Genomic DNA, 13,976 nt, shown 5'->3' with positions numbered 1-13,976 from the left:
GGTAGCAAGACCTCATAAACTAAAGGCCCTACACCCTACACCTTGATAGCATACTTCCTCATGGGGAAATACATCTCCTTCTTCTTCTCCCGTTCAGTCTTCAATGATGCCTATGCAAACAAAAAAGAAAGTAAAACAAATCAGGCAATAGCCAAGCTAGACGCTCCAAGCAAAAATATAAACATGCTAATTGGACAAGACTATACAAGTACACAGCGCAGAGCCGTCACACAACTTATAATCTAAGCAAACCAACAACACAATAGTAATAATCAAAGCTAACAAGAACCCACTTTGAACAATGGAAATCCCATGGTCAATGAGCACATTAAGTGATTTGATCGTTATATCCTAAAATGGTGTGTTGGAAGTTTCATATGATCAGATACCATCTAATAATGACTTTTTCTCATTCATTTAAACCGACCAACAAATACCAACTATGACCGATACAAGCAGAAGCAAAAATGGTCCCTAATTCACATATATCCTGCTCAACGAATTACCAAATGCAGAGAGTCAGTAAACAACTATAGGAATTCCAGACAACCCATTGGTAAAATCGAAAACATTTTTCTTATTAGTAAGCAACTCTTTTTTATGTATGGGCCTGCTCCATTTAAGGGTGATGATTTCACCTAAGCTAAACATAAAATTTGTCATCCCAATTCCCAAAATGTTAACCCTTCTTATTTTCTCAACAAGCTATGAACAACTAAAAGGTGAAAAAACCTATACAACATTAGTCCTACAATATTTCACCCAAAATGTTCCAAAACTTTATAGCATTTCCAATAAAATATTTTTCAATACCCCATATTTAATAACATAAACAAACCACAAAAAGCTTTAGAAACTATCACCATAGATTAACCAAAATTGGAAATAGCATACCCAATAAAGTAAAAAGTAACAAGCATAAAAAAAAAAGCATATATGAATCAAGCTCGCAGATAGACATACCTGGCGCTTGGTAAGCCTTCTCCTAATGGCCCTAGTCTTCTTGGGACGCAGATCGAGTGGCAAGTACTTCTTCTTCTTGTAAGCTTCTCTCAGAGCCCCCTTTTGCTTCTGTGAAATCACAGTCAAAACCTGCGCAATAGACAGCCTCACAACCTTTCTGCATAACCAAAAACGAAAACCCAAATCAGATACCAAAAAACCAAAAGCTTATTTTTTGAAAACACAAAAAAATATAAACCAAATAGAGAGAGAAGAGATATAACATTCTACCAATATATATATATATATATATAATACAATAACAATGATGTGAAAAATAATAGAGTAAGCTATGTATCTCATCCCTATTTTTTATACCATATTTTAAATTGGTTTTTAACCTTCCAATGCTGTGTCAAATTAGTCACTTTCGTTATTTTTTAGATAGAAATTACTGACATGGTAACGACCAAAATATAAAACTAGTTTATTGCCACATCAACAAAAAATAATTTTTTTATTTTGGTTGTTAGCCACATCGACAATTTTCATCCAAAAAATAACAGCAGAGACTAAATTGACATAGTACTGAAAGGTTAAAGAGCAATGATACAATTAAAAGGATAGAGATCAAATTGAAATATAGTGTAAATGATAAGGCCCAAATACATATTTTACACAAAATAATATTATAACTAAATATGTATTGAGTGCAGGCCCAAAGTAATTTGCAAGCAACATGTGGATAGAAACAAGTGTGAAAATTCCTCAACTAGATAACAAGGTTCACGATGCTTGCATATTGACCACAACTTTTTCTGATTAGCCTTAACTTGTAACTATGTCGTATTATTCGTGTACACTATCTAGCTAGGGCTTGGTACATTGGTAACTTTTTGTTCTTAGTGCAAGCAATATTAGAACTCAGAAAACAAAAAACATAGTCACCCAGCTTTGGACAAACATCAAATTTAAACTCCAAAATCATGTATATTTCGGGAAACTGTTGCAGAACAGCTAATTAGAGGTGGGAAGGTAGATGAATGCATTAAGAGCATTGGTTTAGGAGTTATTTTTAGAAATATTTTTATGGGAAAATGATAAAGCAATTAACTTTGTTAACAGCTTTTTATATTTTTCAAAAAAATTATGTCAAAACTTTCCTAATATAATTTATTAATAATTGTCCTTAGAGCACTACTAAACATGACCCGAATTAGAGATTAGCTTTTCAATTTTTCTAGTATGAAAAAGGATAAAAAAATAATGAGTGACAAAGCATGTTTCTTGTTGAATGTATCATTGCCTATATATAAAGGCATGAAACAAGACTGGAATGTGCCTTAAAAGAGAAGACTGGAATGTGGATTGTGGAATCAGTTTCCCACGAGAAAGAAAAACAAAAATCCTGTTCACATCTATTTTCCAAACCCATTCTCCATTTATTTTCAATTATTTTCCTAATAAATTAAATCACATGTCAATTATTAAATATAAACATATATTTTTGCCAAGAGCCTTATAGATTAACTAGTTGACATTTTTCGATATTTCCAACAAAAACATCAAAAATTCAAATCTTCATCCCCCAACTATCTAATAATCAAAATATATACATATACATTTTAAATACATGTTGTATGAGACAACATGCTTACAACATGATTTGCGCATAATAGTGGCAGTAGATATTTTATTTATATTTTTTTGTTAAAGATTTAAAAGTAGTCGTATAGTAGTATTTTATTTAATTGAGTGATGACACTATGCACTTAAAATACTTAATAGCAGTAATAAAATATTTCGAATTCTGAAAAGATTCTATTGACTAAGTCCTAACCACGGTTAATTAGTGAAACCTTTTTTGAGATAAATATTACAATTCCTTGTCACTAAAATTTCAAAAAACACTTCTAGCTTGATCAGGTATGAAAGTGTTTTTTTTTAAAAAAAAAAAAAAAAAATTAAACCAAGACCTAATCATTTTTTGTTGGAAGTTTTTTTTTTTTTTTTTCCTTCAAATTTTTGTGATGACGAACAGTGATATTTAACCAACAAAATTTTCACTAACCATAGTTAAGACTTAGTCATTAAATTATTTTCAAATTTTGGAATATTTTGTTTTTTTTTTTTTTGGATAAAGTTTCAATTTATGGCTTTCATTTCTGAAATATTTTGTTATTGTTTCTATTATTAAAAAAATTATTAATATTTTAATTTATTTCTAGCTTCAATTTTTGACATACTTTGTCACTTGTATTTGATAAAACTGAACATTCTATTAAGATGAAAATAAACTTTCACCAATAACAAAATTTCCAAAAAAAAAAAAAAGATTTTAAAACACACACGCAACAAAAGGTGCAATGCAATGTATTATTCATCTATAACTTAAGTTCAAATAAATGATAAATGTACATGTTTATTCGATTANATTTGTGACTTCCAAGTTTCAAGTTGCATATTCCTTCTCCCAAAAAAAAAAAAAAAATGGTTTCAACATGGCTGTGGTCAAAAAGCAATTTTAGAGAAATGAAAGCAAAGTCTGACCCAAGGAAAAGGCAATTTTGACGTCCGTGAAATTCATGGTACATGACTGGTCAAACCTGCCGTCACACAGTTCCCTTTTTTCTTTTTTCTTTTTTCTTTTTCTTTTTCTATATTGGCAAAGTGAAAAATAATTTTTTTTTAGAAGAAGTGAAAAATAACTTTAAGAATAATTGATAATTACCTAATGAAAAAAGAGAGAATGATTTACAATTATATGTTATTTAACAACTAATTGTAATCGTTAAGTGGTTAATTTATAAAGTTGACAACATCAGAGATCTATGGTTAGTATTGTTAATATGGATAAGATAATTAGTTAATATTAATAATCTCTCTTACAAATAATGGTGGCTCTAGAAATATTTTTTATTAAGAAACTTAAATTATACAAAATTTAATAAAAATAAAACTTCATATATTGACCATAAAAAATAAAAAATAAAAACACATACACGCACAAAGAAAGAAGTCTTATAATTTCTTTTTTGAATTTTCTTATTTTGAAATCTTTGCCTCTCATTATCAATGTTGTTGCAAATTATATCTTTTTCAAAATTTTAGTTTCATAAAAATTTTCTTGAGCTTTTGCTACAATTCTCACTAAACAAATTAACATGGTTCCATATTTTGAAAATTTAAATGTTAAATTGTATGTTCTTTATGTTCTTAAAACACATATCAAATTTGATGTCAATCAGAAGTTATTTACTATTTAGTCTATAAACTTATTTTTTATGTATAATTTTAGACAACAAAAATTTGAAATTTTAAAATTTGAGTGATGACATAGCTATTGATATTTGATCTTTTTGAAATTTTGCAAGTATAGAGGATTTAAGAAAAAAAAAATGTAATCTAATGGTGGATTTGTCAAAATTCATATCTAATAAAAAAAAAAAATTGAATGGAGTCATAGTCTTAAGCTACAATCAAGTTTGTTGCTAAATTTTGTCTAAAGTATAATTATGTTGAGCCTAAAAAAATTTAGGGTGGTCCCAAATATTTTTTAAGAATAAAAAATTATAAAATTTTTAAAATTTATATATAATAATTAATTTTTTTCAAGTCAGGGTGGTTCTATGACCACCCTGCACTCTACGTGGAGTTGCCAGTGCACACAAATCCAAGATTCAACATTTTAGGTTTACAAAAAATTCTAGTCAAATGAATTAGGGAAAAATGGTTTCTTTCGTTGTTGTAATTATTGAATTATGTATTTTTAACTTGGTAAAGACTCATCATATAATTATTATTAATAATTCATTATAGTAAAATGTTTTGAGGGAAAAGGATCTTAACCCTTGACAGTTTTATTTGGCACCTAAATTTCATTTTTCTACTAAAAGGCAAGTCAATAAATAAAGATATTTTGCCATTTCAAATATTAAAAGAAGGAAAATGCTAAAAGTAATATGAGTAATTATTCAGTATTTTTGAAATATGGTAAAGTAGTGTTTACATCTTTCACATTTATTGTAGATCTTACTAATTAAAATTATGTGTGGGACCCCCCATGAATGTGAATAGAAGAGAGAACGACACCATCATATTTCAGAAGTATTTAATAGTTTTTTAGACACTATAATTTTACTACGTAACACTTACAAATTAATATAACAATGAAAGTAAATGGTGAGTTTCAAGACCTTATAAATTAATTTTTTGATTATTTTATGATGATCAATGACATATCAATTTGTAAATTCAATATAGTAAAATCTGTAGTATTCCTAAAACTATTTTTTTTGTTGCTGAGAGATTCCTAAAACTATTATTAAAATAAATAGAACCAAAAAGCAATAATAATAGCCCTCCAAATAATAATAACAATATTAAAAAATAATGAATTTTTAGAAAGAACAGAAAATGTTTTATAATTCCCAGTTTTTACTTGTCTCTTTTTTTCTCCATATACATTCTAAAAAGTTAGGCCTCTTATGCTATCAAAACAAATAAAGTATATCAATATCATTTATCTGTTTACTTCTAAAATTTGAGACATATAATGTTATGCAATTGGCATGAGTAATCTACAATCTATAATCTATATAAAACTGAAAATATTGGCTTTTGGTTGAACTTATGATATTTTGCAACTTAAGATTTTCAAACCTCACAAATTCACAAGTCAATATTTTAATATATGTTTTTAATTAAATTTAAATTATATTCTATATTAAACTATCGATTATAATTTTTTCATATTATATTTTATTTAAATAATAATAAAGACAATTCTATATACAAATCCAATCAAAATTAAAAAACTATAAATGATTACCATAATTACATATAATTACATATTTAATAGTACTAAATAAAACCATAATCATAATAAATACCTATTAATGATTACCATAAGTATATATTTAATAGTTTCATATAAAAAAAATCATAATAAATGTCCATAAATAACTATCATAATTATCATATTCATATACAAAAATAAGAGAGATAAAAAAAAATTTTAAAGATAAAATCATATTCTATTAAAGGTTGGTTATTGATTAGGTAATATATATAAAACTGAAGTTGTTTTGACTTTTGCTTGATTTCATGATATTTTGGCACATAAGTTTTTGTGGTCTCATAATTTCACATGTCATTATTATTATAAAAATATATATTCAAACACTCAATTATAATCTTGTCACATAAAAAATATAAAAAAAATCTTGTCACATCATATCTCTTTAAAAGATTCTTTCTCAAAAAAAAAAAAAATAATAATACAATTGTGAGGATAAAAGCCCAAATTCATATATTGGGCATTGAGCCCTATATGAGGATGTTGGTACGTCCGAAAAGGAGTAAATAATTGAGAAAGACCCCGGAGTGGAAAATCACGTAAGGAAATGATAAAGAAATATAGTCCGAGGAGCTTATCCTTCTCGGATATGAAGAACACTGGTCAAGCAAATACCTGGGTGGTTTGGGCAATCTTCCAGGAAGTTCCAACGATAAGGTTGAACTTCATACACGTATAAAGATGATAAGAATAGAGAAATATCTAAGGAAAAAACTACTACCACCACATTAAATGCACTGCAGTAACTTTTTTGGCCACATTTATGTGGAGAAGACCCCTGAACAATGTAGCCTCCGCTACCACCATTCATGGAGAACCAAAGAAGATATCTGATGGGACATATACTCAAGTGAATGCTTAGATGAAGAACAAGTGTACGATCAAGATGGACTGAAAGAAACCTATATAAATGTAAAGGACCTCTCAGGAAGTTGGGGGGATCGGAAAAAAGAAAGAGAAAAGAAGGAAGGAAGATTCACTGTAATTCTAAGAATTGTATTAGTTTTTAAAGCAAAAGTTCATCTTCTCGGACATCAATTTATCCAAGTTTCAAGTTTTTCTTTTTACACTTATTCATCTTGAAAAACCTTTATTAAACGTTGTTTAATTCACAATCAGCACAGCTTTTTCACCCACTCTCTACAAATTCATTGTATTGGGCTTGTTGGGCTCATATTTCATATCTTTTAGGCTTAGGCTACAAATCTTAACCCTACAACAATGAATAATTCTATATATAAACATAATCATAATAAACGCTTATTAAGTATTAACTATAAGATCGGTTCAAGTTACCATCGTGAAATTTTTGTAAAATTACACAACCTCTTAGACTGTTCATTCATGTCAGATCTAATGGTTGAAAAATCACAAACCTTCTTAAATTTGACACTTTATCAATAAACACCTCATTGGTTAAAATTTTGTATTCCCAAAGCCTTTTCTTTTTATCTCTTTCCCTTTTTTAAAGTTAAAACAAAGATTTTTCGTAACACATATTTTTCTTCTACCAATAAGATGGTGGATCAGGCAAAGAAATTAGATCCAAAAAGTGATATTATTCAAGGCGTTACCGCGTTACACCTTTTCCAGCAGAAACTCTGGAGAAGTTACAACTTCCCAGCTCCAAATCATTAAGGATTCTTTAACTTATGCAATAACTTTTAGCTTTATAAAAAAACTCGAAGGATACGATGGAAGCTGAATACACACAGGAAAACCAGCGTTCAAGTGAGGAAGAGGAAGAGCTATGCCGTAGCACTAAGAAATACAAAGATAGCAGTGGAGAAAGACCCTTCACTCAGCCACGTCGCTTGGTCAGTTACAGGGATAGTCTTATAGGAGACATACCGGGTGCTTATGCTTAAGCATTCAAGTTTGACAGTGAAATAACAGAGTATGAAGATTCAGACACAGAAGTGGAGGATCTTGTTGAAGGTATGACGGAAGTGGTGCTGTCTAAAGAAACTAAAGCTAGAATCAGGGCTCCATGGTCCAAGGCATTGATCGTGAAGGTCTATGGTAGGACTGTTGGTTTCAACTACCTTACCTTCAAGCTCAATGCTCTATGGAAACCCATGGCCAAGATGGATTGTGTGAATCTGGGAAAAGATTTCTTTTTAATCAAATTTAGTGATCCTAGTGACTATGATAAGGTGTTAAAGGGGGGGGCCATGGTTTGTTGGTGAGCATTATTTAGCCATCAAGCCATGGGAACCTTATTTTAAAGCATCAGAGGCCACATTCAACTCAGTTGCTGTATGGGTTAGACTGCCTGAACTCCCCATTGAGTTCTATGATCCAGAAGTGTTAAGGCAAATTGGTGGAGCAATTGGGCCGGTTCTAAGAATTGATTCCTACACTGCCACAAGTTCTAGGGGAAGCTATGCTAGACATTGTATTCAAGTAAATTTGGAGAAGCCTCTTCTTAATACAGTTAAAGTGGGGAGATTGAAACAAAAGATTTTATATGAAGGGATTGGTGCTCTTTGTTTCTGCTGTGGCAGAATTGGACACAAGCAAGAATATTGCTGTTACAAAGTCAATCCTAAAGAGGCGGAGACAGAAGAGTTGGATACAGCAAACTTAAGTCACAAGCCCAGCCAAGAGGAAGATAAGTCTGATGCTAATTACGGTGCATGGATGTTAGTCACAATGAAACGAAATCCTACTAGGATTGGACGAGGGAAAGGTGCTGTCCATTATGGGGGCAAACTAGAAAAGGGCAATTTAGGTAATTCGGAGCAAAGTAATGGAGAAGTGGGGCCTAATATTAATATTAAAGCAGTGGATGCTTCTAGGGAGAACGAAATGGTCATTTCAAATGGCAGGGGAGAAGGTGATAAGCTTAAGGAAGTGGCTTTCCAATCACAAAATGTGTCAGCTAACCGACTTAATCTTATGGTGAGTAATAGCCCTGGGTTCTCGAGCAATGGGAACTCTGCAAACGATGGGACACATAGCTATTCATCTAAAACTACTCGTACAAAGAAAATTGATGGTCCTAAAAGCATTTCTTCTTTCAAAAGAACTAGTTCAGGCGCTAGCAAAGCTTCTCCACTTCTCAAAGCTTCGAGTATTTTAACTAAGAATGGAAATTTTGGCACCAGTAGCAGCAAGCCTTCCAAGCAAAAGTTGGGCAATGATATACAAGAACCGGGTATTAGCAATACCGCAGGAAATCATTGCACAAATTCAAGCAGCCCCAACGGACGAGATGGGTGGGTACGAGGAGGAACTGAAAGCAGCATGGAAGCATTTGTTTCCCTTAACACCAGAAAGCATCAGGAATGGAGATTTGGAGCTGAATCACCCTGCTTGGAGCTCAACCCCAAATCCTTGGTGGATGTTCAGCACAGAGATGCCAATAATAACGAAGGAGGAAGCCGAGATGTTGAACGAGCAAAGAAGGCCATTGGTAGTGCCACACTTGGACGAGTGGGGGTGGCTAATGCAGGAGAGGAAGGTAATAGATTTCAGAGGGACGGCCTCAGGGCATATGGACAATTTCCCAACGATGAAACTGTTTCAAGTCCTAACTCCAGTGAAGAAATGCAACCTCCTCATCTGCTGCAAGGAGGAAATAGTTGGGATTCTGAAATATATGATCGTGTGGAAGCCAGATTGGATGGCATCCAAGGAGTTGCTGAAAGAAGGTGGGATGGAGCATGATGGAAGAGGCTGCATGAGGCCTAATCAGGTGGAGGTGCCGTGTGGGAACTTTGTCAACATGAATATTCTATTATGGAATTGCCGAGGAGCTCTGAATGCTGATTTCAAGCGTAGAGTACTGGAAATAACGGTGAATCATCAACCTTCAATAATGGTGATTACTGAGACCAGGGTTGGAGGAGACCGGGCACAAAGGATAATTGCAGACCTGCCTTTTGATGGTTATTATACCACTGACACAATAGGCTATGCTGGTGGCCTTTGGCTATTATGGAAGAAGGAAGAAGCAGAAATCTCAGTTCTCTCATCCACTGAACAAGAAATTCACGCAACTGTGAAGGTACGTTCATCTAATCTTACCTGGATTATTTCACCTGTGTATGCCGGTCCTCACTTAGTTGAAAGAAAAATTCTATGGTCTAATTTAATAAAAGTTGCTCAGTTACATAATCTGCCTTGGTTAGTCCTGAGGGATTTTAATGAAGTCTTATGTGGAGAAGATAAGTATGGGGGAAGGCAGGTGAATATTAATAGGGCTCTGGAATTTAAAGATTGCCTGGACGTGTGCAATCTACTGGACTTGGGCTTTTCAGGTCCGAAATTCACATAGTCAAATCTCAGGCAAGTTACTGATTTAATTTTGGAAAGACTTGATCGCTGTTTTGGAAATCCATCTTGGAGGATTGCATTTCCTGAGGCTTTGGTAACCCATCTTTCTCGAGTATTCACAGATCACTGTCCTGTCCTTCTTGAGCTTGACAAACCCCCTCCCACATGCTCAAATAGACCCTTTAGATTTCAAAAGATGTGGCTTTTGCACCCAGAATTTCCTAAGTTCGTTAAAGATAACTGGGATCAAGACCAAGCTCTGTTTAAAGCTACTACCAACTTCATCAGGAAAACTAAAAAGTGGAATGTTGATGTTTTTGGAAATATTTTCAATAGAAAGAAAAGGGTCATTGCAAGGATTAATGGTGCCCAAAAAGCATTAGCCAGTCATCCTAATGACTTTCTGGTGCAATTGGAAAAGAATCTCATTGAAGAATATGCCCTTATTAGAAGACAAGAGGAAGAATACTAGGCATTAAAATCTAGGCTGAACTGGACGATGAATGGAGATAAAAATACGGCATTTTTTCATGTCACTACCATGGTTAGAAGGCAAAGAAATAAGATTAGGAGTATCAAGAATTCTGTAGGAGAATGGATTACTGATATGGAAGAAGTGCAGAATCATATCTTGGATGGGTTTAGTAGACTCTTCACAACTGATCTTGAGGTTTCTACCAACACCTCAGATGTGTCTAACTTTTCTCATATTTTCTTATCAGAAGAGGAAAAAACTAAACTATGTACAGAGGTGACTGACATGGAGATTAAGGAAAGCCTTTGGGCCCTTAAGCCTTTTAAGGCACCTGGGGCTGATGGTTTTCATGCTGGGTTCTACCAGCGTTTTTGGCATGATGTGAGAAACACTGTCTGTCTGGAAGTAAAAAAGGCCTTCCAATCTGGGGTTATACCTAAGTATCTAAACAAGACCCTAATAGCCTTAATTCCAAAATGCCCGAATCCTGAGATGCTTGGTAGCTATAGACCCATTAGTCTATGCACTACGGTGTATAAGGTTATCACCAAAACCATCATTAGCCGTATCAGACCTTACTTGGATAAGCTGATTTCTCCAATACAAACAGCATTTGTCCCAGGCAGGAGAGGATTGGACAACATTTTGATTGCCCAAGAGTTGTGTATTAAATAGATAACAAGCAAGGGAAAGAAGGCTATATGGCAGTTAAAGTGGACTTGGAAAAAGCCTACGATAGGCTGGAGTGGAATTTTATACACAAAGTCCTTATTGCATATCATTTTCTGGAGCAATTAATAAAACTCATCATGAGTTGTGTTTCAACCATGAGCATATCAATTCTCTTGAATGGGAATTCATTGGAGTCCTTTTACCCTTCCAAGGGCATTCGACAGGGGGACCCACTATTCCCATATTTGTTCATTCTCTGTATGGAATACTTGGGTGCCCTCATTGAAAGAGAATGTTTAGAGGGAGATTGGGTTCCAATCAAAGCATCCAGAAACAATATTGGGATTTCACACCTTTTTTTCGCTGATGACTTGATACTTTTTGCTAAAACTAGTGAAAAAGGCAGTGAAGCTATTAAAGAAGTGCTGGACTGTTTTTGCAGTGAATCAGGCCAAAAAATTAGTGTTGATAAGTCAAGAGTATATTTCTCTTAGAATGTGGGAGATAGTTTAAAGAGGAGCATATGTGATATTCTGAGCATACAAGCCACAAGTAACTTGGGTAAGTACCTCGGGTTCCCCTTGAAGCACAAAGGTTCAGATCGGAATCAATTTAACTATGTGGCAGATAGGGCCATAAGCAAGTTGGCAGGATGGAAGGCCAACTTTCTGTCCTTTGCTGGAAGAACAGTATTAGTTAAATCAGTGTTGCCTGCAACTCCAACTTATGTCATGCAAGGAGCGGCCCTCCCCACCCATCTATGCAACAAACTAGACAAAATAAATAGAGACTTTCTTTGGGGTACCACACAAGAGCGGAAAAGAATGCATCTAGTGGGATGGAGTAAAATCACTAGAGCCAAGTGATTTGGGAGCAATATGGAGAAAGATGCGATTTGGGAGCAATATGGAGAAAGATGCGATTTGGGCTAAAGTGATCCTAAACAAATATTGCTCCCAAACAAGAAGCAATTCTAAGGATCCGGATAAACTTCCATGCTCTATCAATTGGAAAGCCATCAAACAGGGGTTTCCAATCTTTGAAAAGGGAATTTGTTGGAATGCAGGCAGAAAATCGAAGCTTAATTTCTGGATGGACCCTTGGGTTAAAGGGGACACAATGAGGGAATTTATTGAAGGCCCACTGCAAAATAATGAGGACAAACTCACCATTGAGGAGATGTTCAAAGATGGCTACTGGAATTGGGAAAAGTTATCTTTTGTGGTCCCAAGCATTATTAAGGAAAAAATTAATGCAATTCCCATTTCTTTAGTTGGGGAAAGCAAAGATTTTATAAGCTGGAAATATACTCCCAATGGAGAGTTCAGTACAGCCTCAGCCTATAAACTAGCAAAGCATGATGAAAACCAAAATATGGAGTTCTCGGGTGGATGGATTTGGAAACTTGATACAGCACCTAAAATTCGGCATTTTCTATGGTTATGCCATCATAGAAGTGTGCCGGTGAGGGAGACCATTGCTGCTAAAGGTGTGGTTTGTGATACAATATGCCCAATTTGTAAAAATACAGAAGAATCTCTTAGCCATGCCTTGAGAGATTGTCCTTTTGCTTTGGAATTTTGGAGGAAAATAAAAACTCCAATGACTCTTCAAGCTTCCTTTCAAGTGGAGCTTCTGGATTGGCTAAAAAGCAATTGTCTATGTGATCCAAATATTATGGTGAATAGCTATCCATGGAGAATCCAATTTCCGTTTGCTGTCTGGTATCTATGGAAGCACAGGAATAAGGTGGTGTTTGAAAATACTACCCTAAATATGAGCCTTCATACTTATTGCATTAATCAGTCTATTGAATATTATTATTGTGTTGAGGAAGCCTCAAAAGAAAAGCACTATACAGTAGCTCATGTCAGGTGGAAAAAGCCAAGGGAGGGATGGGCTAAATTAAATACTGACGGTGCGTCCTTGGGCAACCCAAGAAGGGCAGGTGGTGGAGGAGTTATAAGGGATCACAGAGGGATGTGGATCAAAGGATTTGCTCGAAAAATAGGCCACGCTACCAGCTTACTAGCTGAATTTTGGGCCTTGAGAGATGGGCTGCAAATGGCACTACAATTGGGAATTAACTGTTTAGAAGTGGAGTTGGATGCCAAAACTGTTGTTCAGCTTTTACTTTCTAACTCAAATCATTTTGCAGCATATTCATCACTATTAAATGACTGCAGGTACCTCCTAAGCAAGTTTCGGCAAGTCACAGTCAACCATGCTTTTAGAGAAGTAAACAAGTGTGCAGACTGGCTCGCAAAAAGGGGATGCGTTATGTTAATACATTTTGAAAGTTTTGATGTACCCCCCACCCCGGATATGGTTGCTTTTGTAAATGATGATGTGAATGGTTTGTACTTAAGGCGATGTGCCAATACTCTGCCTATGCTGGCCAATTAGTTTCTAAATGAATGTCCTGTTAACCAAAAAAAAAAAAAACTTTTAGCTTTAGAAACTACTGGATATGAATGAGAGCACATCATGGTGATTGAGTCACCATTTTTTTAGATGCTATGAATATGTACAAAAGATCCAAAACTAACATTGAATTTGGTTGCTGAAGGATGAAATGACATCAATTTTGTTTGAGAAATTAGTCATGTTGTGTAAGAAGTTTTTTTTTTTTTACTGGATTCATCATCTTCTTCGTTGATTCTGAAAATCGCTTATGGAAATCTTTATTTTACATCAATGAGGTGTTTGCTTTTGAGGTGTCAAATTTAAGGTAGTTTGTGATTTTTC

At 34.0% G+C, this 13,976-nt stretch overlaps 2 protein-coding genes across 2 annotated transcripts in view; one reads left to right on the top strand and one right to left on the bottom strand.

The window, feature by feature from the left end:
- The window catches only part of LOC112004939 (uncharacterized), a 10,276-nt gene extending 3,665 nt beyond the window's left edge, over positions 1–6,611 (bottom strand). The window contains exons 1-3 of the mRNA XM_065782189.1: positions 6,416–6,611; positions 964–1,169; positions 10–110 (exon numbers count right to left, since the gene is read on the bottom strand). Of these exons, the coding sequence (XP_065638261.1) occupies positions 36–110; positions 964–1,169; positions 6,416–6,611 (477 nt within the window). The 3' untranslated portion in view covers positions 10–35. The remainder of the gene's footprint in view (positions 1–9; positions 111–963; positions 1,170–6,415) is intronic.
- A 2,149-nt stretch (positions 6,612–8,760) lies between these two features.
- On the top strand, positions 8,761–13,791 carry LOC136071198 (uncharacterized). Its single transcript, XM_065782212.1, has 2 exons — positions 8,761–9,812; positions 13,415–13,791. The coding sequence occupies exons 1-2, from the start codon at positions 8,892–8,894 to the stop codon at positions 13,460–13,462; spliced, it is 969 nt and encodes a 322-aa protein (XP_065638284.1). The 5' UTR covers positions 8,761–8,891; the 3' UTR covers positions 13,463–13,791.
- The last annotated feature ends 185 nt before the right edge of the window (positions 13,792–13,976 follow it).

The sequence above is a fragment of the Quercus suber genome, unplaced genomic scaffold, assembly GCF_002906115.3.
Source record: "Quercus suber isolate HL8 unplaced genomic scaffold, Cork oak 2.0 scaffold_293, whole genome shotgun sequence".
In the NCBI taxonomy this organism is placed as follows: domain Eukaryota; kingdom Viridiplantae; phylum Streptophyta; class Magnoliopsida; order Fagales; family Fagaceae; genus Quercus; species Quercus suber.
This window is presented reverse-complemented; position numbering and strand designations above follow the sequence as displayed.

Coding starts and splice junctions, on each gene's coding strand:
- LOC136071198 (XM_065782212.1), top strand. CDS start 8,892: ATGGAAATTTTGGCACCAGTAGCAGCAAGCCTTCCAAGCAAAAGTTGG. Junction 9,813..13,414: donor AAATTCACGCAACTGTGAAG/GTACGTTCATCT, acceptor AAATGACTGCAG/GTACCTCCTAAGCAAGTTTC.